Source organism: Onychostoma macrolepis, chromosome 16, assembly GCF_012432095.1.
Source record: "Onychostoma macrolepis isolate SWU-2019 chromosome 16, ASM1243209v1, whole genome shotgun sequence".
NCBI classification, from domain to species: Eukaryota; Metazoa; Chordata; class Actinopteri; order Cypriniformes; family Cyprinidae; genus Onychostoma; species Onychostoma macrolepis.
This window is the reverse complement of record NC_081170.1, coordinates 712501-740000: the sequence shown is the minus strand read 5'-3', so window position 1 is coordinate 740000 and position 27500 is coordinate 712501. Positions and strand designations below refer to the sequence as shown.

Here is a 27500-nt window from a genome sequence, read left to right as displayed (position 1 = left end):
TTATAATTTTTATATCAGCAAGTCTTGAGTAATCTGTCAGTAAATATCTTGATAGATTTGAACTATACTTAGTATTTCCTTGTGTACTAGGGTCAGTTCGTACATTGAATAATGTTAAAAAGGTTTCATATTTATGAATTAGATTCTAAGCTTATCCATTTTTTTGTGTGTGCAGAGCAGAGAGCAGAGCAGAGAGAGCCCGCCCACACACGCTTCTGATTGGCTGTGATGTTTGATTGATTCTGTTGCGTCACGTCTGGTGTGGACGTCCAAACTGTTTATCACTGGAATCATGTCGTGTAGTTAGGACACGGTGTAAGAGCAGATGAAAGTTTCTGAATCATAAACTGTGTGAGTCCTGGTCTACATGAAGTTGACCGATGTGAGCAGAACTGTTCCACATCAAACTCACTTGTGAATGTGAACTATAGTCCATCCACACATGGCCTGCAGATCGCTGACACAGAAAACAGGAAGAGAGAGACACTGCGGCAGGAAGAGAGAGCGAGAGGATTGATTTATAGCGACTGAAGGACTGATGCAGGACAGAACTGCAGAACTGAGCGCTCCACACTGACCACAGAACAGTCCAGAAGATCAGAAATGAGTAAAGATCTGAGCTGGAGCTTCAACCACAAACACTGAACCAGCCGCAGGTCAATTCACACAGTCTGTGCTGTGCATACTGTAGTATAGACCATATACTGGTGACTAGTGTTAAACTAGTATTTAGTGAAGTATACAATGACAGACTCTTCCCACATGACCTCATTATATGTCATATTTAATTCAGCGATCTGCACCCAGTTAGCAAACATGATTTACTATGACATTTGCTTTGTGCGAAAATGTCTGAACTTTTGTCAGTCTGATTGAATAATGAGTCCGGAAAGAGATGCTAAAAATAACAGCTACAAATGGAATTTCTAGTCAAGAGCATTGCATTGTGGGATGCAGGGACACATGCAGTGTTCTCTGTTGTTCTGCTCACTATAGCAAATGTTGTAAGTTGTACAGAACACATACTGAAGTATGTATAGTATGAGTAGTATGTGTAAAGTGAGTATAGTATGAGTAGTATGTGTAGCATGAGTAGTGTGTGCAGAGTAATTAGTGTAGTATGAGTAGTGATAGTGTGAGAAGTATGAGTAGTATGGGTAGAGTGAGTATAGAATGAGTAGTATGTGTAGCATGAGTAGAGTCTGCAGAGTAATTAGTGTAGTATGAGTAGTGATAGTGTGAGAAGTACGAGTAGTATGGGTAGAGTGAGTATAGAATGAGTAGCATGTGTAGTGTGTGCAGAGTTAGTAGTATAGTATGAGTAGTGATAGTGTGAGAAGTAGGAATAGCTTATTCAGTATGAGCAGTACGTGTAGTGAGCATAGTATGAGTAGTATTTGTAGCATGAGTGGTGTGCACATTATTATAATATGAGTAGTGATAACATGAGAAGTCTGAGTAGAGTGTTTAGTGTGAATTGTATGTAAAGTATGAGAAGTATAATAAGTAGTATGTAGTGTAGTGTGAGTAGTCTGTGTAGTATTAGTATTAATATGTGTAGTATGTGTAGTGTGAGTAGTATAGTGTGTATAGTTTGTATATTATGTGTAGCTTAAGCAGTATGTGCAGTGTGAGAAGTAGGGCTGACCCCAAATAGTCAACAATTCGATGCTTCGATAGGAGGAGCCTGATTCGAATACGAATCTCACAGTCGAATATTCACAGGGTGTTATGATCATGCCATTTTGGCTATATGGGGGTGCTCAATGTCTGATTTCACATAGAACTACCGGTTCTCTCCCAATAAGTTAATATACAGCCTATTATGATAATGCTGTAAATAGGAATCTGAAAAGAAAGAAGCTTTAAATAAATATTTTAATGTGTGTGAATAAATCCAACCACCCCTATAGATTTAAGTTTCACCTTCCATAATCCGTGACTGACAGAGGAGCATCTTGGCGGCAGGGATTTAAATCTTTAACAAGACTCAAACTGACACAGGCAGAGTGAAAGACTGGATTTTTTTTCGATCAGGTAGGGTACAAAGGATTTCAAAACATTTCAGCCGGTTTATATATATCGTGTATATATTATTTATCTCATATAAGATGCATTTGGTTGAGTTATGCTGCAGTAAAGCGTTTCATTGTAGTACTACGGTGATTATCTCTTCAGAGCGAGCAACAATGCAGAATATTAATAACTATGACTGGGTCCTGGGACTGTCATATACATAACATTATAATGAGAACACTATTATAATAAAACGCTGTGAATTTTTAGAGTTTAGTTGCCATGTTTCTACACATTGTTGCGTGAAGAACGTGTCCACAAAAGGAGTTCATTCAGAGCCGTGCAGACACTTTGTGCAGATAGCCTATAAGTCGTGACATAAACGTTATGTTGTATAAATAACGAAGCATATATGAGATAAATCCCATTGATTAAAAACCTGCATTCTGCAGGTCATCTTCAGTGTGCGAAACTCAAAACAGAAATGCAGAACATTAATAACTGTCATATAGCCTATAACGTTATAATGAAAGCACTATTGTAAAATAAGTGTTTTCGCTGACGTTTAATGTTAACTATCTTTTAATCAAAACATAAAACATTATTTACCCCATTTCTATCTGCAAGGCGTCCATTACACATTTTCCCTGTGTGTTAACGTCAGTATTTATGACTGTCTCTGGTAATGTATTTTGACCCCGCCACCAAATATATGATTCGACTATTGGCATGAATCGAAAATCCAGATTCAACTATGAAAATCCTTAGTCTGGGACAGCCCAAGTGAGAAGCATAAGTAGTATGTGTAGAGTGAATAGCCCGAGTAGTATGTATAGGATTAGAACTGTAGTATTAATATGTACAGCTGGTGTAGTGTGTGTATAGTTTGTGTAGTATGTTCATGTGAAGTATAAGTAGAGTGAATAGTATAGCATGTATAGTTTGTATAGTATGTGTAGCTTGAATAGTATGTGTAGAGGAGTAGTACAATGAGTAGTGTGATTAGTATGTGTAGGGTGAGCAGTGTGAGTAGTCTAGTGTTCATATTCATCAGTTTGTATAGTATGTGTAGTGAGTGAGTATATATAGTTGCAGTATAGTCTGTATAATGTGTAGTATGAGTAGTGTGAGCAGTATAGCGTGTATAGTATGTATAGTATAGGCAGTATAGTGTGTGTGAAGTGGAGCTGTGTGAGTAGGGTTTGTAGTATGTGTAGTGTGAGCAGTGTGTGTAGTTTGAGCAGTGTGAGTAGGGTTTGTAGTGTGTGTAGTGTGAACAGTATAGTGAAGTTTGTGTAGTGTGAGCAGTGCTTGTAGTATGTGTAGTGTGAACAGTATAGTGTAAAGTCTGTGTAGTGTGAGCAGTGTGAGTAGTATGTGTAGTGTGAACAGTATAGTGTAGTTTGTGCAGTGCGAGTAGTGTCTGTAGTATGTGTAGTGTGAACAGTGTGAGTAGTGTTTGTAGTATGTGTAGTGTGAACAGTATAGTGTAAAGTTTGTGCAGTGTGAGTAGTGTTTGTAGTATGTATAGCTTGAGCAGTATAGTGTAAAGTTTGTGCAGTTTGTAGTATGTGTAGTGTGAGCAGTATAGTGTAAAGTCTGTGCAGTGTGAGTAGTGTTTGTAGTATGTGTAGCGTGAGCAGTATAGTGTAAAGTCTGTGCAGTGTGAGTAGTGTTTGTAGTATGTGTAGCGTGAGCAGTATAGTGTAAAGTCTGTGCAGTGTGAGTAGTGTTTGTAGTATGTGTAGTGTGAGCAGTATAGTGTAAAGTCTGTGCAGTGTGAGTAGTGTTTGTAGTATGTGTAGCGTGAGCAGTACGCGACTGCAAACACAGCCAGCGGCCGCAGCACATCAGCACTCACCCTGAATGAACCGTATGGGTCAGATGAATGGTATCAGATGAGTTGGGTTGAGCTGCACGTTTCAGTGGCGACACACACAACCTCAGGTGTCTTCATTAGAAAACTCCACTTCCTGTTTCAGCTCATGTTTGAGCTGAGAATGTGTTTCCTGTCCACACTGCTTTTAGCTCTTTCTAAGCACTTTCAACACTCACTTCCTCAAACGTGTCCGCTGCACAACACAAGAGTTTCCCTCGTTCATCTGCAGCTGTGTGAATATCACGCATGCCGTCAGACGCTGGACAGAAACACACTAACACTAGTGCTGCTGCTGTTAGCACTCTTTTTTCACTGCCTTTGAGCTTTAAATATAATTCAACTGTTACCAAAGTACATTTGAAACAAAAAAATGTGCACTTGCAAAAAATGAAGAAAAAATGCACTGCAGTCATTTTAATGCACTGTATTTTCAGAGCACGCCTATTTGGAGGCTGAAGTTCAACATGGTTGTATATTTATGTAGTGAATATTTCAGTTGGAAAATTTCACACAATTTCATTATTAAAAATTAAATAATGTATATTCACTTTCCTGACTTCATTTCCAAAATATTAAGTCCAAATAAATAAATAAATGATATAATATAATACAATATATAAATATCACAAGACAAAATGCAGGCATCAGTCAAACGGACTGCATCACAATAATGGCAATTATCATAAATTGCCAAATCATAATTGAAAATAAGATTCAATCAATCACCAAGCCCAACTTCAGACGTCATTATATTCACTATACAACACCAGATCAGATCACTCGTGCTATTGATTAAATGTCTGTGTTTAATTCCACTGATCTGAGACCTGCTGGAGGTCAGAGGTCAGGAAAGCCCAACAGTCAAGATGCCAGTACAGAATGATCTTGGGTTTGGTACCCAACACATTAATGAGAAAGTACAAGACTTATACGCACATATCGACTGATATGGGCTTTCCGAAGCTGATGATACCTATTAATATATAATGTCAATATATCTATATATAATGATATATGTGACCCTGGAGCACAAAACCAGTCATAAGGGTCAATTTTTGGAAACTGAGATATATACATCATCTGGAAGCTGAATTAATAAGCTTTCCATTGATGTATGAAAACCTGGAATCTGAGGGTGCAAAAAAATCGAAATATTGAGAAAATCATCTTTAAAGTTGTCCAAACAAAGTTCTTAGCAATGCATATTACTAATCAAAAATGAAGTTTTGATATATTTAAGATAGGAAATTTACAAAACATTTTCATGGAACATGATCTTTAATTAATATCCTAATTATTTATTTTCTTTCTTTAAGAAAAAGGATAATTTTGACCTATACAATGTATTGTTGGCTATTGCTGCAAATATAGCTGTGCTGCTTATGACTGCTTTTGTGCTGCAGGGACACATTTATCAATAACAGCTATCAACTGATATCTATTATTGAGCAGCTGACTGATATAATAAATTAGATCAGTTAAATATATTGTAAATATTCAGACAAATTCAAAAATAAAAGGTTTCGTATTATTGCCATTCTGGTGCCATGTTTCCGATTCAGTCATAAGAATAATCTCGCATATTTGTGGGCAATATTATATGAAGGAACGCAAATCTGTTAATCATGATCGAAGAGTAATTCTGGTGCTGTTGTTACGCCAATGTTCCTGAAGCAAAACGAGTTCAGAGCCGCTTCAGAACCGACTGACGGTCCATAATAACACACACACACACACACACACACACACACACACACACACCTGTCTCGGCTGATCTCTTCAGGAACCCTCATGTTAAAATCACACGCGTCTGTTACAGCTGTCATTATTCATAAAGCGATTTGTCGCGTCGGCTCGGTTCGGCTGAGCTCGGCTGGGTTCGGGACTCACCTCAGCAGCAGCAGAAACTCGGCTCGGCTCAGTTCGGCTCTCGTCTCATCCCGAAGCTTCGGCTCATACCGTAGTTTGGTCCAACCGGTACCGGGGCTCGTTAGGGCTCTAGTTTGACTGCGAGGAACGACCGTTGCCGCTGCGCTCCGCCATCACGGACAGAACTGGAGCTGAGACTCCACGCAGCTGCAGACGCGACGCGCCGACTGACGCCTAGCGGCGCGGAGCCGCATTACACCCTCCGCGCTGACAGAGACTGGAAAGCGCGGTAGCGCGACGGCAGATGCGGCTTCTGATGATTAATATTATCATTTTAATCGTTTTATTCATCAGTAACTTAAGTCTAGCCGCGTCGTCATTGAGATTCTAGCACGCTTCTGGAGTGACGCACGACGCTGTCACGTGACACGCGTCACTTCTCTCAGCGCGTCTGAAGACGCATCAATCATAGTTGTCTATGATTACTTGACAAGGATTTAAAATTCATTTTATATATTTCGCCAAACCCCAGTCTTCCATTAGCATGTCAAGGAACGGATTATTGGCGTTATAATAGATTTAATTCATATGATTTACATATTGAACACAAAAACATCAATATTGTGAAATATTATTATAGTTTAAAACAGCTGTTTTCTATGTGAATATCTGTTTCTGTGATCAGAGCCGAATTTTCAGCATCATTTGAACTTTCTATTCATCAAAGAATTCTGAAAACAAGTCTACACAAACTATTAAAACTGTTTTTAACATTGATAATAAGAAAGATTTTTAATAACTGAGCATCAATAATAATTGAGCAGTAAATTAGCATATTAGAATGATTTCTGAAGATCATGTGACACTGAAGACTGCAGTAATGATGCTGAAAATACAGCTGCGCATCACAGAAATAAATTACAGTTTAACACATATTCACATAGAAAACAGCTGTTTTAAATTATAATAATATTTCACTATTTTTACTGTTTTTTTTTTTTTTTTTAATTAAATAACTGCCGCAGCGGTGAACAGAAAAGTATTTAAAAATCGTAATATTTCCAAACTTTTGACTAGTACTCGCTCTCATATATGCATGTATAAAATGAAGAAATGACGTCACAGAGTCCAATGCACATATTCACTTAAACTCTTTATTTTTCTGTAAAATAAGGTGAGGATACAGTCTTAAAAAATGTTCCGTCAGAAGCACCTATGCTTTCAGGATATTATTTACAACATACACGGTTTCCCTGGTTATCAAAATAACAAAAATTAAGAGCAACAATCATAAAAGTACATCTTAAAATAGAATGCGCATATTTTGTTTCTTTTCATACCTAGACAAAAGCTAGGACTATATAACACAGTGAAGAGCTCAAGCATGACACGAACCGATAACGAAGCTTTTAGTCAGTCGACAGCTGATCTTTTCATCATGTATTTCTATCAGACCCGAGCTGCTCAACAGCTGATTTTACAGTGCAATGCAAACATCAGACACACATGCTTCTGTAACATTAAAATACATTAATATTTAAAACAAACCCTCAGACGCTGACTTTAAACACTTTCGTGGACAGATTCATGTCTAATCTGAATTAAAAATGAAAAACAATTCTGCTCCTGCATGTGGTTTAAATGAAGCTTAACTAACACTTGTTAACCTGCACACAGTAACCGGACTCGATGTTTTACTAGCAGCGTCCGGCGCCGAGTCCAACATCCAACACTCGCTTCACTTTCAGCAGAGAAACCTGCCGCTCGCTGAGACTCGGACCCAGAAAACCATCAACACAATCACAGCAAGACAGACCAGAAATCAGATTCGTCTTGAAGGAAATTATGTTTTGTTTGTTTGTTTGTTTGTTTAACACACCAGCTTCTATGGAAGCCCGTTTCCGCCACAGGATAATAAAAAAATAAAAAAATGTAATGCTGAGTTTATATCAATTCTGTTTATATCTCACAATTCTAATTTTAAATCGCAACTTCAACTTTCTATCGGAAAATCATTGAAATAAGTTTATTGCACAATTCTATGTTTATATCTCGCAATTCTGAGTTTGAATTGTGAGATTGATTGTGCAATTACCATTTAATTTTTTTTTTCCATGGCCGAAACTATATTTCACAATTTATATCTCGCAATTCTGAGTTTTTATATCTCACAATTCTAATTTTATTTCGCAATTCCAACTTTATAATCACAATTCTGATAATCGAAATTTAATGTTCATATCTCAATTCTGAGTTTATATGTCAATTGTAATTTTATATCGCAATTCCAACTTTCTAATTGCAATTCTGAGATTATCAAAATTGTGTTTATAGCACAATTCTATGTTTATATCTCGCAATTCTAATTTTAAAATAATGTTTATAGCGTAATTCTACGTTTCTCACAATTCCGTATTTTTTCTCAATTCTGATTTGCGCGAAAAAAGTCAGAATTGTGAGATAAAAGTTGCAATTACCATTTTTACTTTTTTATTCCGTGGCAGAAACCAGCTTCCAAAAGCTTCTGACTAATTTTATGGCAAAATTAATGTTAAAATGTGATAGATAAAATGCCCATGAGATTCTAAGATCTATTTGTAATGAAAACTGATTCTAGACTTTATTAAAAATCATTTCCAGAATCTCAAACCTTTTTTTTTTTTTTTTTGTGATATTACTTTAAGACAGTTCAGCCCATTTACCCACTAAAATCACTGCATGTCATGAGAATTTGGGCTAAACATTTTTTTTTTTTTTTTTTTTGCGCAAAGGATAATTTATAATTTCTTCCCTTTGATTTTGAGGTGAATTGTGACGTTTTGTTCTTGACTAAATTTGTGAGATTCACCTGAAAACATTCATAATCCACCTGGCAATCGACATGTTTCTCAACATATTAATTTGTTTGATATACAAATATACATTTATGCACATAAACATGTATGGCAACTTTATTTAAAAATAAATCTCATAGTACGCAGTATTAAGTTACATAAAAATACGTGTTCCTCTGAATATGGCCTTGCTCAGGAGAATAATCGTGCAAATACAGGCAGAAGAGAGTGCAGACGAGCGGATCGCAGTAAACCTCACACACACGCGCACACACACACACACACAACACACGCGCACACACAACACACGTGCACACACACACACACAAGTGGATGTCACACACATATTTGGTCATTTACGACACTGTTTCAGTGGTTTAACGCATGCGGCGACACAAACACGCTGCTGCTTTAACTAGTACAGAGAGTCTGGATCAGAGATCATCAGAATCATCATTAAACATGAGCAGACTGAATTCTGGGACAAAACAACGTCTGTTCTCATGCATTGAAGGTGACGCGTGTCTAAAGATAACGGCTGTGTTTAAAACGGCATACTAGCTCACTGCATACTACACAGTGCACACTATATAGTGCATACTAATCTGTAAAATTACACTATTCTCTGCTTTCATTCTTTTTTCAGAGTTTTGCATCACTGATTGTTATTCTCTCATACATATACTCACACAGTAAGTAAATTAAGTAATTAATTACTGCATTTTTAATTACTTTTCCTTTGAAGAATTAAAGTAACATTACTCTTAATTTGTCTGTAATCACAGTTCATTCTGATGTAATTGCATTAAACACTGTTTGGATTATAGAACAATTCTATATAAAACTTCAAAATTTAACATCTGATTTTTAAAATGTATGCTTTTAATGTAACCTCCTCCCCTTAAAATACTTCGGACAGTTCATGAATTTATGCAATTTTATTTTTTTTATTATTATTTATATTTATATATATATGATTTATTTTTTTTTTTTTTTAAGAGTAACTACACGGTTGAAGATGTAATTAGCAGCTAGGAATTAATTACTTTTTCATAGTAATATATTAAAAAATAAATATTACATTAAACTATATATCATTTTTATAGACAGTAGGTCGATTATTCCACAGTAAGTGTTTCAGTTGATAGTATGCATCATTGCACGAAAATAAAAATCTAAATTTATTCTGCATTGAGCACAATGCATTTTGGGAGACGCTATCTGTCCTGTTGTTTTCTGCAGTATGATAGTATGCTGTTCTGAACACGGCCACATTACATGATTATTTCCCTGTCTGTCATTGGTCAGTCAGACCGATAGCCCCGCCCCAAACTCACGTGATTGGCTGAGACATCAAACAGATCAAATGAAGTGTTTCACTCGTCACATCTGAACGAAACAGCGACTTTTAAGCGCACGAGTGGGTTCTGCATTAACCTGGTGCGGTGCAGTGCATGCTGGGACTGAAGCGCCTGAGCAGCGATCGGTGGAGGCACGTGGCTGTGATTGGTCATCTGTAACAGGAAGTGGACGGTGCGGCTTTGATCGTCTGAGAAGCGCAGCGTTAAAGGGCAGAAGCTCAGGGTTCAAACGTGTGTGCATGGGTCACTTGAGGTGGTCAGAGCGGAAGGAGTCCTCCACGGCGGGGTCAGCCAGCATCAGGTCACCGTCTGTAAGCATGCCCAGACCCTCCAGCGCCAGCGGGTCGTCCGAAGAGAACGGGTCCATCTCGAAGCCCGGGACACAGGACAGGGCGCTCGTGATCTCCTTAGACAGTCCTGAGGAATCTCCTGAGACACACAGCAGACTGTGAGCACTGTACTAATAATACATTAAGCAGCACACACACACACACACACACACACACACACTCTGTTCCAGTTCTGTCAAACAATAATGCAAATACAGAGTGAACTATAGCTCATATTCTTTATTTAATAACCTGACCAATTGCATTAAAGGCACGATATGTACGATTTTTGTAATAAAATATCCAAAAAACTACTTGCACATGGTCGTATATTTCATGCAGTTGTGTACTAAGATTATCCCAAAAGTTCCCAAGGATTTATAAATCCAGAGAAATTACAATTTTAAATAATGGCTCGTCTCTGGTCATTGTTTCCGCTTGTAGAAATTATGGCAGCTCACGGACACAAATGCTGATGTACAGTTGAACTAAATTCATTATGGCTGTTGTGAATAAAATGGAAATAAAATGAAAAGTATTGACCGCAGCATTAAATTTAGATCTGCTCAATGTTGCACCATGATCTTTTTACGCGTTTTTATAGTATTGCACATTATAACCAATCACACACACACACGAGTCTGTTGAGCTTATGAATGCAACGGCCAATCAGAGGCGTGCACATGAGTTTTCTGTTCAGCTGAAGTCAGTCATAGTGGTCTTTGCTCACTTTCACTGTATAATTTAATTCAGGTTGATTAACTGTGGAAGGTACCCGTAATAAAAAAATTAATTCATTAACCCATCCGTGAATATCCTCCTTCATAGCGTCGTCAAGCTTCGCCTTGTTTTGCATTGTTATGAAAATGCGACCTCTAGCAGCGAAAACTTATATTGTTCCTTTAACTCGAGCAGCTGTTCAGTCTATTCTATTATTTTTCTTAAATACTCATTACAATAGTAGTATTTCTTTTCTTTCTGTTTTTCTTTTTTGTTTGTCATTTTTATATTTTTATTTAATAATAATTATTATTATTAATAATAATAGATAATGATATATAATCACAAAACTTTGGCCAAATTGTGCAGCCCTACAAACAAGCACAGGAAACCTGGATTTTAAAAAGATGAACATTGTATTTGTAATTTTTATCAGAATAAAAACTGCATTTAATTGCATGTGCTTTTAAACACTCACACACACACACACACACACACACACACACACACACACACTCACGAGTTCAGTCCCTCACCGGTCAGGATGATGTTGGGCACGGCGTGCCGCCCGTCTGTGTAGCTCTGGTTCTGGTTCTGGTTGAACATCTGTTGTTCTGAGGAGTCCAGCAGCTCCAGCTGACTGTGATACGAGTCGCTCTGAGCCTTCAGAACCGCAGCAGAACCACCGCCATGATTCACAGCCTCCAGCTGAGAGTCCAGACTCAACTACACAGCACAGGAACAGAGACTGTTAACACACGTGCATGTGTGCGTGTGTGTGTGTGTGTGTGTGTGTGTGCGTGCGTGACCAAATGTCCCCACAAGGATAGTAAAACCTGACATTTTTGACATTGTGGAGACCGGCCTGCGGTCCACACGAGGGAAAAAAATGATTAAAATAGTAAAAGATGTTTATCGGAAAGTGTAAGAATGCAGACAGGTTTTCTGTAAGGGGTAGGGTTGGGTTAGAGGATAGAAAATATCATTTGGTCAGTATAAAAAGTAATAGAAGTCTACGGAAAGTCCCCACAATTCACAGAAACAAACATGCGTGTGTGTGTGTGAGTGTGTGTGTGTGTTAGTGGGAGAGTGAGAGTGTGTGTGTGGGAGAGTGAGAGTGTGTGTGTGTGTGTGTGTGTGTGTGTGTGTGGGAGAGTGAGTGAGTGTGTGTGTGTGAGCGCGCGAGTGTGAGTGTGTGTGCGTGTGAGAGAGTGTGTGTTAGTGGGAGAGTGAGTGTGAGTGAGTGTGTGTGTGTGAGCGCGCGAGTGTGAGTGTGTGTGCGTGTGAGAGAGTGTGTGTGTGAGTGTGTGTGTGAGAGAGTGAGAGTGTGTGTGGGAGAGTGAGTGTGAGTGTGTGTGTGAGAGAGTGTGTGTTAGTGGGAGTGGGAGAGTGAGAGTGAGTGTGTGTTAGTGGGAGAGTGAGTGTGTGTGTGTGAGTGCGCGAGTGTGAGTGTGTGTGCGTGTGAGAGAGTGTGTGTTAGTGGGAGAGTGAGTGTGAGTGAGTGCGCGTGGGAGAGTGAGTGTGAGTGAGTGCGTGAGAGAGTGAGTGTGTGTGTGTTAGTGGGAGTGGGAGAGTGAGTGTGTGTGTGTGTGTGTGTGTGTGTGTGTGAGAGAGTGAGAGTGTGTGTGTGTGACCTGCTGGTTCTGGCGTATCTGCAGGCCCAGGTATGGGTCGTCCAGCAGTGAGTTCAGGAACATTGTGTCCTAAATGAGACAGAAGAGACACTCGACCATAAACAATGGAAAATACTATGGTATTACCACATCTGGACCAGTGCTGTTTTAGTCTTGTTTATATAACATAATATTCAGTAATATTTAGAATTGGCTTTTATTTTCATAAAATCAATTTATTTTAACTTTGTTTTAAGTTGGGTTTTTTTTAGAAGATTTTTTTGTTTTTCTCATTCTTATTCTTGTTTTTGTATACTTCTATTTTGCTTTAATGTATTTTTATTTCAGGTTCAGTTTTGGTAATTTTAGTACTTAAAACATTTTATTTCAGTTAGTTGCAAATGCAACATTTTGTATGCCTGTAAGTTTATCATCTATTATTTATGCTTTAATTTCAATTGATGAAAACAATTTTAATAGCTTTAGTTTTCAATATTAACACTGGTCTGTTATTGCTGTTAAATTACTGTAATGTACCATTATGTAATAACTAGATTAGACTCAAAGCACAAGCACAGAATGAATGAAGCACACTTCATCGAACCAGAAGTGAAAACACAATTTCTACTGAATTATGAGAGTAAGGTCTTCATGAACACAGAAGCTGCAAACGTCTTTTCTTTCTGTTGTGACACATATCTGAGTTAAACCGCTTCTCAAACAAGAAAAAAAGAAAAAGATGTGTGTGGATGAATCATTTATAATAAACACTGCAATATTTAATTTAACCCTTGTGAGTCAATTAAAAAAAAGTTACACATCGGTCCATATTGGACAAAAATGTCCGTGTCAAAAAACTGTCATGAACATTTGAAGCTTGGGAGCTCAGAGTTAAGTTTAAGTTAAGTCTCATTTTAAAGAAGACCCATGGCAGATTAATGCTGAAGTAAAAAGAAGTTTAAAAAGTGAAACCAAAAAAAAAAAAGTTATAGAGGTTTAAGTTTATGAAAATTATTTATGAACGATATTTTATATAAAATATATATTTTATGAAACATGCTGAACTCTAAACCTGCTAGAAAATCAAAGCCATAAATCTAAACAAGTTGTGTTCCAAATTCAAGGTTGATATCTCAAAAAATGAGCTTTTAGTAAGATTTTGTGTGGGCGCAGTACCACATTTTGCCCATTAGATGCCAGCAAAACTGCGCTGGTGCACACAGTGGTCGGATTTGTGATTTGCAGTAGAGCTTTTCTCTCTCAAATATTACAAGCACACACACATTTTTTTTTTTTTATGACACATACAAACCACACTCTGACATCCGTACCAACACACCCACACAATTATAGCTGCATTATTCATCCAATTGGCTCTATAATATTCAGAAGCAGAAAACAGGAATAAAGTGAGTATTTGCTTTATAGGCCAAACCTGAAAAAAATGGCACCATCTGGTAAAAAATGTAAAAAAAATTTAATTTTGAAGCCTTGCCAACAGAATGAAAGCCTTTTAACAAAAAATGCATCAGTTCACAGTTAAATGGCACTGCGATTAAAAATAGCAGTTTTAATGGGTTTCAATGAGGACATTTTTGTCGTTAAGGTCCTGAGTGGAACTATTTTGTGTACCTAGTGCAAAGAAGATTTAATAAAGGAAATGGAAGTAAAATAGTAAAATTCCAATAAAAAAATACACATCTGTGCCAAAATTTATGCAGTTGGCAATAACACAGGCAAAAATGGAAAAAACTAAATGAGTGGCCACAGTTATACTGTCATCTTTATGGACAGGTACCACTGTGTATTCTCTGAAGTATCCTGTAAAAGGTACTCAGTTATTATACAGCATGGCTGTCCTGTCAGTCACTCACGTTGTACAGGTCCAGATCTCCACTGAGAGCCGGACTGATCTGGTTCTGCTGCTCGGACCGGGTCTGTTCCGGCTGCGAGGCATCTGCAGACCTGTAACTCACGGGGTTGGGGTTCTGGTTCTGACCGGAGCTCGGCCGCTTGTGCGGCTGCATCTGGAAGGTCTTCTGCAGGTTCTGCATGTTGTGCAGGTGAAGACCCAGACCCTTCTGAACCTGCTGCTGCTGCTGCTGCTGGCCAAAAGAATACGGAGACAACCTCTGATCCACCTGCAGCCTGCTGGTGTCCAGAGCCACACCCTGAGGCAGAGACAGACGGAGAAGAAGCATCTGAAGTGACTTCTGAAGGTAAAACATCCCTACCAATATCCTCCGACTAAACTGTCCCTAGCAATAATTTTGATCAAACAATGAAGTATGAGTGTATGTAAGCACTGTTGTTATAATTTCAGCCACATCTGAAATAGGTCACACCACTGATATCACCTGAGAAGTTAAAGAAATACGCTAGAAAACATTTAATAGATGTGTGGAGTAAGAACATATAAGAGCCGAAGTGTTTGAAGCATACGAGCACAGTTCTGCTGAATGATCAGGTTTAGCCTCTTTAACTTTATGTTGTTCTGCTGTTTTGTGTTCATCTGCTCTCTTCACTCTATATAGACTCATACAATCAGATACAACAATCATTTCTCAAATATTTATTACAATTAGTGCTGTTAATAACGCATTTACACAAATTCATTTTAAGGGCACTAATTTTATTAACGCAGCGTGCATTTTCTGTTTGACCCGTGGCCGAGTCCGTAGTTGGAGAAATGGAGATGCACAGTGTTGCCAACTTAGCGAACATTCGCTTCAATGCTATGAGAGACTGGATGCTTTTATCTGATTTCCTACTGAACTGCAGCTCAAACTGTTTCAAATATAGTGAATTAAGCTACAAACTCCATCATAAAGCACAATGTTTCCATCTAACATGTATTTTGAGCTGCAGCTGTTTCTCCATCCCTTTCCCCATTCCAATTTATGCCCTATTAAAATTAAGACATTTGTTATAAATTACGATAAATAAGACCTTAAATGTAATAAAAATGAGGGACTTTTTTGATAGCACAAATGTGTGTTTGTGTGCATGTGTTTACTTGTGTGATGGAGCTGAGGGTGGAGGAGGTGTGTGTGTGTACCTGTTTTTCTATTCAGGTGGGGACTTAAACCTGAATACACACAGACTCATGGGAACTCGTGTCACGGTGGGGACCTAAGTGTGTGTATGTGTGTGTGTGAGAGAGTATGCGTTTACCTGTGTGATGGAGCTGAGGGTGGAGGAGGTGGGGGAGAACTGTTTGGGGTGATGTCTGCGTGTGTCTGCAGGGAGGATCACCGGGGTCAGCTGCGCTCGTCTGCGCGGGGATGAGCCAGTCTGCGACTGCAGCGCAGAGAAGGAGCCGCTGAGGGAGGAGTTACTGAGCGACGACTGCAGCGACTGGCTGCTGAGCGATGACCTCAGCGAGGGGGAGGAGCTTAACGAAGACTGGAGGGAGGGGTTGCTCAGGGACGAGTGCAGGGAGGCGGAGCTCAGTGAGTTGTGGAACGAGTGAGCGCTGAGAGACGATTGGATGTTGGGGTTGCTAAGCGACGACTGGAGGGAGGGGTTACTGGACGTGCCCTGCAGAGACTGCAGCAGACCTGCAGAAACACAAACACATTCAAAGATCACGATATCTGAAAATAACAACGTCTCCGTTTCAGAAAAAAGTAACGAAAAATAAAAAGAGTCCTAATAGAGTGAACCGACTCGTCTTCCTCACCACACCCATCTCAGATCATGTGACACGACTCACTGGATTGTGATTGGTTTATGGCAGCATTCTGCAGTCTGATAGTTTTGTATAATCAAGTCAAGTTTAAATATTCACGATACACATAGTTTTAAAGCAGCTTTACAGAAAATCATAATGTTAATGTTTAAAATTAGGACTGCCAAGAAATTTTTTTAATCTGGTTAATTACATGGTGCCGATTAATTAATCTAATTAATTGCGCATCAGTTCTGGCTGAGAAATTACCTGCCAGTCATTATTGTGTTGTGACATTACAAAAAGTAGCTTTAGAAAGAAACATGTTGATTCAACGTTGCATAAATAATGATAATAAATAGGTATTTATGTTTTTAATGAATATTAAAACAGAGAGAAAGAGAGAACTCCATATGTGATCCTGGACACAAAACCAGTCTTAAGTGTCAATTTTTCGATTTATACATAATCTGAAAGCTGAATAAATAAGCCTTCTATTGATGTATGGTTTGTTAGGATCGGACAATATTTGGCCGAGATACAACTATTTGGAAATCTGGAATCTGAGGGTGCAAAAAATTAAATATTGAGAAAATTGTCTTTAAAGTTGTCAAAATGAAGTTATTAGCAATGCATATTACTAATCAAAAATGAAGTTTTTATACATTTACGGTAAGAAATTTACAATATATCTTCATGTAACATGATCTTTACTTAATATCCTGATGATTTTTGGCATAAAAGAAAAATTGATCATTTTGACCCATACAATGTATTGTTGGCTATTGCTACAAATATACCCCAGCGACTTAAGACTGGTTTTGTGGTCCAGGGTCACATATATCTATGACTACATATAAAGGGCGATTATATATATATATAATGTGTATGTGTGTATATATGCGTGTGTGAATATATATTTATATAAGCTATACTTGACCCATCTTCTGGGGTGTCGTCTTAGCAGCATATAAAACAAAAACGGCTCCGGTTTGAAGTATTCCAGCTGATGTTGCCTATTCTCATGTAGCAGATTAATCTTTTCCAATAAGTTTAAATTGATTTTTTACCTTTTATGGGCATTTTTTACCTTTATAAAGCCAAGTTTTTCTAAAAGTGTGCATCACCTTTTGAGTAATTTTTTTTACATTTAATAAGTCAATAAGACATTTGGGCTGTTAACAAGCAAATTAAGTCAGTATCATCTTTGCAATGCAGAGGAAACACAGAAGTTGCATCTGAATGGCATTTAGATGCTTTTACACACTGTTTAATGCAGCTCCGAGGGACATGTAATGCTTTAACCTGCAGTTACAAATGCATAAATAAGGTTTTGATATTTTAAACATAAAACGTTGACAAGTGATGTTTGAAATTAATTAAAAAATTAAAAGATACTTTAAATGTGAAATTAAAACCGCCAGCAGGTGGCAGCAAGTCACTGTTAACAAATGAGTCATTGTGATTGAACCGAATCATTTAAATGGATGATTCATTCAGGAACTAAACTCCTTCAGCAAAACAGTGCTGTGGCTGTATTTGGATTCATTTTTCCAGCGCAAAAAAAGGCAATATGCTGTCTAAAACATAAGAGCATTAATTAACTTCTTGCTTATTGAACTGTTGTAAAAATCATCTGTAATCATGCTGATTTTTGGAGAGAAAAAAAAAAAAAAATGGCACTCTTCTGTGATATTGATTAAGTATATGAAATTATGTAAATATATACATTTGCTGCCCCCATATCTTGAATTTTGTGATTATTCTAAATACGCGCACGCACTAATCTTACCTAATAGGATAATATGCTGTAATAGTAGTCCAACGAATCGTTCGATTTGTAATGTGTACCAAACTGAAAGCTTCATACCGAACAGTTCGATATGAATACGTGTATCGTTACACCCCTAATATATATATATATCGTGCAGTTCTACTATAAAGCATGAACTCGGAGCGTGAATGTTTTAGTAGAGTAAGTGTAGGAGGGTTTGCGGAGGCGCACCTGTGGAGTGGAAGGCGCTGGGGCTGTGGATGCCGAGCTGCGTGAGGGTGCAGGTCAGGTTCCCCGTGCTGCCGCCGCCGCTCAGAGCCAGGTATCCCGGCTCATCCGGGTCCAGCGGGGTCGGCAGCGGAGACGGGAAGTGCAGGCTGGACAGATCCGGCAGAGAGCCGCCCGTATTCAACACCATCGGGCCGTGAGAAGCGCCGCCCTGCTGGTCCGGAGACGGAAACACACTGAACACAAACACAGGAGTGACGGTTCAGATACTTAAGAATCTTATCAAATCTGTTTGGTAAACATGGTAATTTGAGATAGGACCACATTTAGGACAAAAGCTATTACAGACCAGCATTTCCTAAGTGTTTTGTCTTATCTTAACTACAGATAGGAAAGGGGTATTACAGAAACCTCCTAACTTGACAAAAAATAATAAAAACTCTCTTAACTTTAGGGCAACCCCACAGCTGTCCTGACTTCAAAATTATTTAAAAGCTAACAGAAAAAACGCTTACAGTTGCGCAGTCCAACAATGGTATTTCATTTATTAATACAACCCGAATTCCGGAAATGTTGGGACGCTTTTTAAATTTGAATAAAATGAAAAATATAAGACTGTCAAATCACATGAGCCAATATTTTATTCACAATAGAACATAGAAAACAAATGTTTAAACGGAGAAATTTTACACTTTTATCCACTAAATGAGCTCATTTCAAATTTGATGCCTGCTACAGGTCTCAAAAAAGTCGGGGGCAACAAAGGGCTGAAAAAGCAAGAAATTGTGAAAAGATTCAGCTGGGAGAACATCTAGCAACTAATTAAGTTATTTGACATCAGGTCTGTAACATGATTAGCTAATAAAGGGATGTCTTTAGAGAGGCAGATTCTCTCAGAAGTAAAGATGGGCAGAGGCTCTCCAATCTGTGAAAGAGTGCGTAAAAAGATTGTAGAATCCTTTGAAAACAAAGCTCCTCAACGTCAAATTGCAAAGGCTTTGCAAATCTCATCATCTACAGTGCATAACATCATCAAAAGATTCAGAGAAACTGGAGAAATCTCTGTGCGTAAGGGACAAGGCCGAAGAACTTTGTTGGATGCCCGTGGTCTTCGGGTCCTCAGACGACACTGCATCACTCATCGGCATGATTCTGTCATTCACATTACTAAATGGGCCCAGGAATACTTCCAGAAACCACTGTCGGTAAACACAATCCGCCGTGCCATCTGCAGATGCCAACTAAAGCTCTATCATGCAAAAAGGAAGCCATATGTGAACATGGTCCAGAAGCGCCGTCGTGTCCTGTGGGCCAAGGCTCATTTAAAATGGACTGTTTCAAAGTGGAAAAGTGTTCTATGGTCAGACGAGTCTAAATTTGACATTCTTGTTGGAAATCACGGACACCGTGTCCTCCGGGCTAAAGAGGAGGAAGACCCTCCAGTGTGTTATCAGCATTCAGTTCAAAAGCCAGCATCTCTGATGGTATGGGGGTGCATAAGTGCATACGGTATGGGCAGCTTGCATGTTTCGGAAGGCACTATGAATGCTGAAAGGTATATAAAGGTTTTAGAGCAACATATGCTTCCCTCCAGATGATGTGTTTTTCAGCAGGACCATGCAAAACCACATACTGCAGCTATAACAACAGCATGGCTTCGTAGTAGAAGAGTCCGGGTGCTGAATTGACCTGCCTGCAGTCCAGATCTTTCACCTTTAGAGAACATTTGGCCCATCAGTACACGAAAAATATGACCACGAAATCTTCAGCAGCTGGAAACCTATATCAGGCAAGAATGGGACCAAATTCCAACACCAAAACTCCAGAAACTCATAACCTCGATGCCCAGACTTCTTCAAACTGTTTTGAAAAGAAGAGGAGATGCACCATGGTAAACATGCCCCCGTCCCAACTATTTTGAGACCTGTAACAGGCATCAAATTTCAAATGAGCTCATTTTGTGCATAAAATTGTAAAATTTCTCAGCATAAACATTTGTTGTTTTATCTATGTTCTATTGTGAATAAAATATTGGCTCATGTGATCTAAAATCTTTTAGTTTTCATTTTATTGAAATTTGCAAAAAAAAAAAACAATAAAAATGAAGAACAGAGATGTTTAATAGTAGAAAGACTAGGGCTGGGAAAATAAATCGATGCATCGCGAATCGAGAAATGATTCAGCATCGATTCTGAGATTTTCTGAATGCATGGTGATTCTTTCTGGAGTGGATTCTGAGCTTAGTTTTGAACAGCAGGTTGCACTGCATGCTTCAGAAACAGCCGTACTCTGCTCATTTCCAAATCCTTACACACACTTGAGCCTAAAATAATCATTCATAAGATTGGAAAAGGTTGAAGTGAATTACAAGGGTGTTCACAGTGGACTGTATTTACATTAATCTGGCGTCATAAAAGCATTCTGAGCCGAGGTGAGATTACAGACTCAGCCGAACACACAAGTACTCTTCAGCGCTCTTCTTCATCAGCGTTTGAGTGTGCGGATAAAAACTAGAGTAGCGCGCCATCTGCTGTTAAAATATAAGCTCAGAATCCATTCCAGAGAGAATCGAGATGCATTAGGAAGATCTCAGAATCGATTCTGCATCAATTTTAGGGGTGTGAATCAGCACTGGTTTCACGATTCAATTCGATTACGATTATCATGTCAATGATTCGATTCAATTCGATATCATGATGCATCACGATTATGTCAAATTTATTTTGTGCATTTTTATTAAATTATATAAGCAGGCTACTTTTTAAAATAAATGTTAATTAATTAATTAATTAATATATAATTAAATAACTATTGTTAAGAATTAAAAGTAAATATAGCTTCAAAACATACAAGCAAATATAAAGTAATAAAGGGGGAAAAGACGATTACAAGTAGGGCTGTCGCGATAACAGCAATATCGCAATACCGCGCTATTGACAAGCATAACCGCAGAGGAATGCAACAACTGCAGCAACCGCGTTATTTCCGTGTTTTCTTTTTCGTAAGGTTACGCACTTCTCGTTTTACACTGTGCATGTGTACTAAATATTAGTAATGATAACAATGTGTACCATGCTGATTTGTAGCCTACAGCGGCTCAGTAAATTTGCACTTAACAAGCCTAAACAGACAGCGAATGAGAGAGAGATCGACTGATCGCGTGCGATTACCTGCGTCTGTCCTTCAGGCCGAGTCATGTATATATTTGTGAAAACAGGTTGTCGTGTCCAAGGAAAGCGAAATCTGTCTTAGCATCGACGCTCTGCTGGTCAGCTGAGCCTTTAAAAGTGACGCTCAAAGTTAAAATGATTTCAACAGCGTGTTTCATTACATATCTCTTTGAATGAATCAGCGTTTTTGAATGTGTAGTTGAATGAACGGTTTAAAGACTCACTCAAAGACAGTCCCTTGACGCCACCTTGAGGCGAAACAATGAAGCTGCACTGACTGACAGCCGTCTAGAACACGCAGGTGAAATATCAACAGAAAACGTCTCTTGTCAGTCAGATTCAAGGATCAGAACTAACCGATTACTAACGCGATTTAGTTTCGGTTTCTGAATATGACCTCCTTACATCGTAACACATACACACAGATTATATATATATATATATATATATATATATATATATATATATATATATATATATATATATATATATATATATATATATATATATGCGGTAATAACACATACCGCGCTATTGAGCCACTCAAAATTACCGCAAGGGAAATTCCTTAACCGCGACAGCCCTAATTACAAGTGATGAACAAAAAACACTTTCAGTAGCCTATCTGGGGCTTTAAGTATCGAAAGTTTACAGATTCCTCTGCATTATTGCCATTTGATTATTACTGATGAGATCATAGACACAGGCAGCTTTAATAGACTGTATTCACACTAATGCACAGATCTATTTCCACATATCAGATGTTTTGTCCTGTTCTGAAAACTGAGTGTTTACATCAAGTTTGTATCATAATAGTAATGCAGTGCATTTAACCGCAGCCGCGACTGACAAACAAACACACAGAGCACGTGGAAGTCTGTCAGTAGTACGTGAGTTTAGTGCATCTAATACGCACTGCATTCCAAACGGCAAAAATTAAAGCATATCTAAAGTAAAAGACTAAAATAACAGCGAGTGGAAGTACAAGCAATGCGCACGTGTCTCATAGCGCTTATTCTGTGCAATGAAGCCTGCCGCGATTGTCTCTAGCGCACACACGTGCCATTTGTAGGAAGAAGCCAAGCTCAGATTTTAAAATAGAGTGCATTTTTAATACTCGCGTGATGTGCATGACTTCATAGGCTATAATCAATTATGGTCCATTACTGCATCAATGCAAAATCGTTAACATCCGCATCGCGATGCAACGATTAATTCTGACAACCCTAATTGATTTATCGTCGCAGCCCTAAAACAGACGAGGACATACAGAAGACTAAAACATTAAAACAGGAACCAGCATCAGCGGACAGAGATGATATCATCATCACCACACAGTTTCAATACAAAAATAACTAACACATCAACTAGAAAACACATTATCAGTCAATCCAATCACTGACTCTCAGAGCGGCAGACACTTTATTCTCCACAACCACTGATTGCTATAAATTTTATTTGTTATGTGCTTCATTAACATCTGACTGCTTTAGTTTATAATAACGCAGCTTGCAATTAAATTAATGTATGAATATGTTCTGAAACTAAAAGTGAGAAACAAAGATTGACACACACAGGCAGCACTGCAGCAGCAAACCAGAATAAAAAAAACCCTACGGTCAAGAAATATAGCCAGCCAACAGACCACTTTAACCAAGTGTGTGTGTGTGTGTGTGTGTGTGTGTGTGTAGCTCAAAATTAGCTTTCCTGTAGCTCAAATAGTAGAGCATGGCGCTAGCAACGCCAAGATCATGGGTTCGATTCCCAGGGAAAGCAAGAGCTGATAAAATGTAAAAACTGTAACTTGAATGCAATGTAAGTCCCTTTGGATAAAAGCGTCTGCTAAATGCATAAATGTAAAATGTAAATGTAAATGTGTGTGTGTGTTTTATCACAGTGACATGCTCTACCACTGAGCCACAGGAACAGATAATAGATAGCAGCACACACAGCGCACACACACAAAGGTGATGTGAATGATTGACTGATGGTGTGAGCAGGCGTGTGATTGGCCGGTCAGACTCACGTGATTCCAGGCACCTCACAGGACTTTGGTCGTGAAGAGAGCAGCGACAGCTGAAGAGAAGAGAAGAAACACTGTGTGCTGATCTATACACCGAGTTTCATCAGGACATCATTCAGTGTGTTGATTAAACCTGTCAGGGCCCTTTCACCGTCTCTGTGATGATATTTTAATCACACACACGCACACACGCACGCGCACGCACGCACGCACGCACACACGCACGCACACACGCACACACGCACACACGCACGCACGCACACACACGCACGCACACACACACGCACACACACACACACACACACACGACCTGTGTTCGCACCTTGCTGGAGTCCCAGGGTTTGAGGCGGCGTCCGTCGTCAGGACTGTTCTCCTCGATGGGAGGAACAGGATAGGAGAAGACTGCAGGAGGAACAGAGGCTCGTCAGTAGAGACTCAAACACACATCTAACGAACAACTCTCTCATACACACACACACACACACACACGTGAGAATCACTGACCGGCTGGCCGGCGGAGTCCGGTGGAGAACGGATCTCCAGCCGGAGGATTCATCACACTCGTGTGCAGCGCCGAGTCCGAGTTAGTCCTGCAGACACACACATGAGACACGCTCAGAGACATGTGATTTACTGAAGAACCGGACCGGCCTACAGACCGTCCACATGACGCTCAAGAACCCTTCACAAAAATCAGTCAATCTAGTGCTTTCTGACCGAGAGAGAGACGGCCCATCTGTCCCAAACTGGGCTTTGAGATCTGATGAATGTAGTCAATAATTAATGAAATCATAAAACGTAAAAATAAAATAAATAATTTATTAAAAAAGGTCACTAAAAATAAATCAAATTAATAACTTAAAATTTTTTTATTAAATCATAAAAATGCTAAAATGTAAAAAAAAAAAAAAAGATAAAGGGCACTAAAATAAATAAAAGATGTAAAATTAAAATTAATAAAATTGTATTAACTTCATAAACAAGATAAAACACTAATAAATAAAAACAATTTTTAAAAACCCAACATAACACTAAAAAGTAATTAATTTTACAATAAATAAAAATAAAATAAAGCACTTACTACAAATTAGGTAAATCATTAAAAATAAAACACTATTTAAAAACTATTTTAAAAAAACACAACAACCCAACCCTAAAAACCATAACAAATTTAATTAAAATGAATAAATAATTTGACAAATTATAAAAAACACACACAAAATAAAGCACATACTACAAATTAGGTAAATCATTAAAATGTTAATAAAAAAAAGCGCGTAATAAAAATTTATGAAATCATAAAAATGTTACAATTAAAATAAATAAATTAAATAAAAACATCAAAATAAAAGGCACTACAATAAATCGGATTAATCAATTAAAGATTAATAACCTAAACATCAAAATAAAACACTATTTAAAAAAATAAAAAATAAAAAATAAAAAAACCCAACCCTAAACAGTAATTAAACCATAAAAATGTAAAATTAATATGAATAAATAATTTTACAATAAATAACACAAAATAAAGCACTTACTACAAATGAGGTAAATCATTAAAATGTTATATTTAAAATAAATAATTTTAAAAATTGGAACCATCAAAATCAAATTTTCTACAAAAAATTAAATATATAATTGTGTTAAAAAGTCATCAGCAGAAGAATGATCCACTGAAGAAGTGCTAACAGAAGTCATTGACTGCAGTGTTTTCTGATCACCTGTTGAGCGCTGTGGTCGGCAGCTGCTGGAATATCTGGCTCTTGTCCGTCGCAAAGTTACTGTTCCAGTTCCTTCATGATCGACAGAGAAACCTCTGTTACTTCCAGAAGTGAAGAAGAGCAAACTCAACAGACGAGCAGCTTTGCCAAAGAACCAGAGGAGCGAAGGACAGATTCAGAGCAGGAAGAGCAGACGAGTTAAACACGGACCGACCGAACGAACTAACCGACCCGCGCACACACACACCTGCACTCAGCCTGTGTGTGTTTCTGATCATCATCATCCGTGTCTGCTGAAATCTGCTCCGTTCGGTCCAGAAGATCAGAATCAATGAGCAAAGAGACGAGGAACAGAAGCAAAGAGAGAATCTCCAGAACAAGAGTCCTCAAACACACCAGAAAGAGAGGAACAGCAGATGATGCAGGAGAGAGCGGTTATAGAGCACGCACACACACACACACACACACACACACACACACGTTTGTTTTTGTGAAAAGTGGGGACATCCCATAGGCGTAATGATTTTTATACTGTACTTACTGTATGTGTTATTGTCCTACACCAACCCTACACCTAAACCTACCCCTTACAGGAGACTGTCTGCATTTTTACTTTTTCAAAAAAACTCACTCTGTATGATTTATAAGCGTTTTGAAATATGGGGACATGGGGAAGTGTTCTCATAAATTAGCTTCTCCTTGTAATACCTGTCATACCCTTGTCATTATACAAGTTTATGTCCTCATATGTCACAAAAACACGCACACTCACACAAACACACACAGTCCACAAATAGGCATCCACAAAATATCATGAGCTACGACTGCAGCATGATGAATTTCATCATATAAATATCTGCATCTGTAGAAAATTCATAATTTTGAGTCTCTGAATAAAATTGAGCTCCATATTCTCACTGTACCAGAGCCATTAAAGCCTGATGGAGCAAGTATATTATACCAAACATAAAACACATACACAAACATTTTTTCAAAATATTTTATATTCTGTCTTTGAAGGTTTAGGTTTAATAAATGATTCCAATTTGAGGGAAAACTAGATTCAGAATATTATTTCATATGTCAGGCTTTACAGGGTTAACAGAATATTGAAATGAACAAAAACAAATTAATTTATTGGTGTTAGTTTTACCCTGCTAGTCTTAGTTAATTTTTATTACTTATTTTACATATATTTTGCTTATATAAACAGTATCCAATAGTCTGCAAAAATAGCAAATCTCATCACAAAAATCCTGAACAATCAACTTTTTAATATTACTAAACTAAACTATTTAAACTATTACTATTATATTTCACTGTAAGATAAAAAAATGAATATTTAAAAATAATTTTACTTTATATTTCAACTGTAAAATTACAATACTAAAATTTGTGTACATCCTATTTTTTATTTTTTCATTCAAATGGCAGCCTTTGCGATTTGATTCTTCAGATTTTGAGTTTTATTTCCATTAATCGTTTTTATTTTACATTAATTGAACCAATAAGCACGTTACCTTCTCCAGCTGGGGTCGGGGGGCGGAGACAGATACACTGAGTTGCTGTGAGAGCTGTCCATCTGAGGTCAGAGGTCAAGGACATAGACACAGCATCAGCATGATAACTCCAGACACACATAAACCTGCAGGAGAGACTGAGACGGGAAGGATACTTGTCTCCTGTAGGGTCTGCTGGGAGAGATGAAGCGCCGGTCTCTGTGCACACGCTCCACCAGACCATGATGCCGTGTGGAGCGATTGGAGTCCAGCGGAGAGGGAAACGAGCCCTGAGACACACACACACACGGGTTTACATGAGCTGCTATCAATGCATGCAATGACACAGATACACTCTCACAAATACACACTCTCTCTCTTTTACACACACACTCACACTTGCACTCTCACACACACACTGTCTCTCACACACACACACTCACTCAGACACACACACAATTCAATTCAAATAGCTTTATTGGTATTGCCAAAGCATTACGACAACAAAGAAAATGTTTTATAACATATGAACATTTACATTAGAACTTCTGAACATTTATTTATATAACTAATATGTAATATATAACTAATATGGAAATGTCATTTACACAGAAACGTGGAGAAAAAAAAAAAAACAATATAATATAATATTGGCTGTTTGTTTCTGGATTGTGTTTGTTCTTCAGGTGATGGCACGACGCTACAAATTTTGCAACAATAATTGCACATTTGCCTTTTTCGCCAAGAATGACACAAAGCTTTTTGGTTGGGCTACAAATGTTAAATTGGGGAAA

General features: G+C 38.1%; 2 protein-coding genes across 5 annotated transcripts in view; both read right to left on the bottom strand.

Moving 5' to 3' along the window:
- Positions 1 to 6136, bottom strand: part of LOC131521389 (DENN domain-containing protein 4B-like) — a 45752-nt gene extending 39616 nt beyond the window's left edge. Inside the window, exon 1 of the mRNA XM_058746054.1 lies at positions 5786 to 6136. The gene's annotated coding sequence lies outside the window, so the exon portion shown is untranslated. The remainder of the gene's footprint in view (positions 1 to 5785) is intronic.
- A 760-nt stretch (positions 6137 to 6896) lies between these two features.
- Positions 6897 to 27500, bottom strand: part of LOC131521329 (CREB-regulated transcription coactivator 2) — a 30044-nt gene continuing 9440 nt past the window's right edge. For 3 of the 4 annotated variants that reach the window (XM_058745944.1, XM_058745940.1, XM_058745941.1), the window contains exons 3-14: positions 26883 to 26996; positions 26728 to 26789; positions 25208 to 25279; positions 23991 to 24076; positions 23809 to 23888; positions 23490 to 23539; positions 18297 to 18529; positions 15796 to 16181; positions 14496 to 14792; positions 12643 to 12711; positions 11545 to 11734; positions 6897 to 10388 (exon numbers count right to left, since the gene is read on the bottom strand). In XM_058745944.1, coding sequence (XP_058601927.1) covers positions 10204 to 10388; positions 11545 to 11734; positions 12643 to 12711; positions 14496 to 14792; positions 15796 to 16181; positions 18297 to 18529; positions 23490 to 23539; positions 23809 to 23888; positions 23991 to 24076; positions 25208 to 25279; positions 26728 to 26789 — 1710 coding nt within the window. In that variant the 5' untranslated portion in view covers positions 26883 to 26996 and the 3' untranslated portion in view covers positions 6897 to 10203. The remainder of the gene's footprint in view (positions 10389 to 11544; positions 11735 to 12642; positions 12712 to 14495; positions 14793 to 15795; positions 16182 to 18296; positions 18530 to 23489; positions 23540 to 23808; positions 23889 to 23990; positions 24077 to 25207; positions 25280 to 26727; positions 26790 to 26882; positions 26997 to 27500) is intronic. The other variant, XM_058745942.1, reaches the window with a different exon arrangement.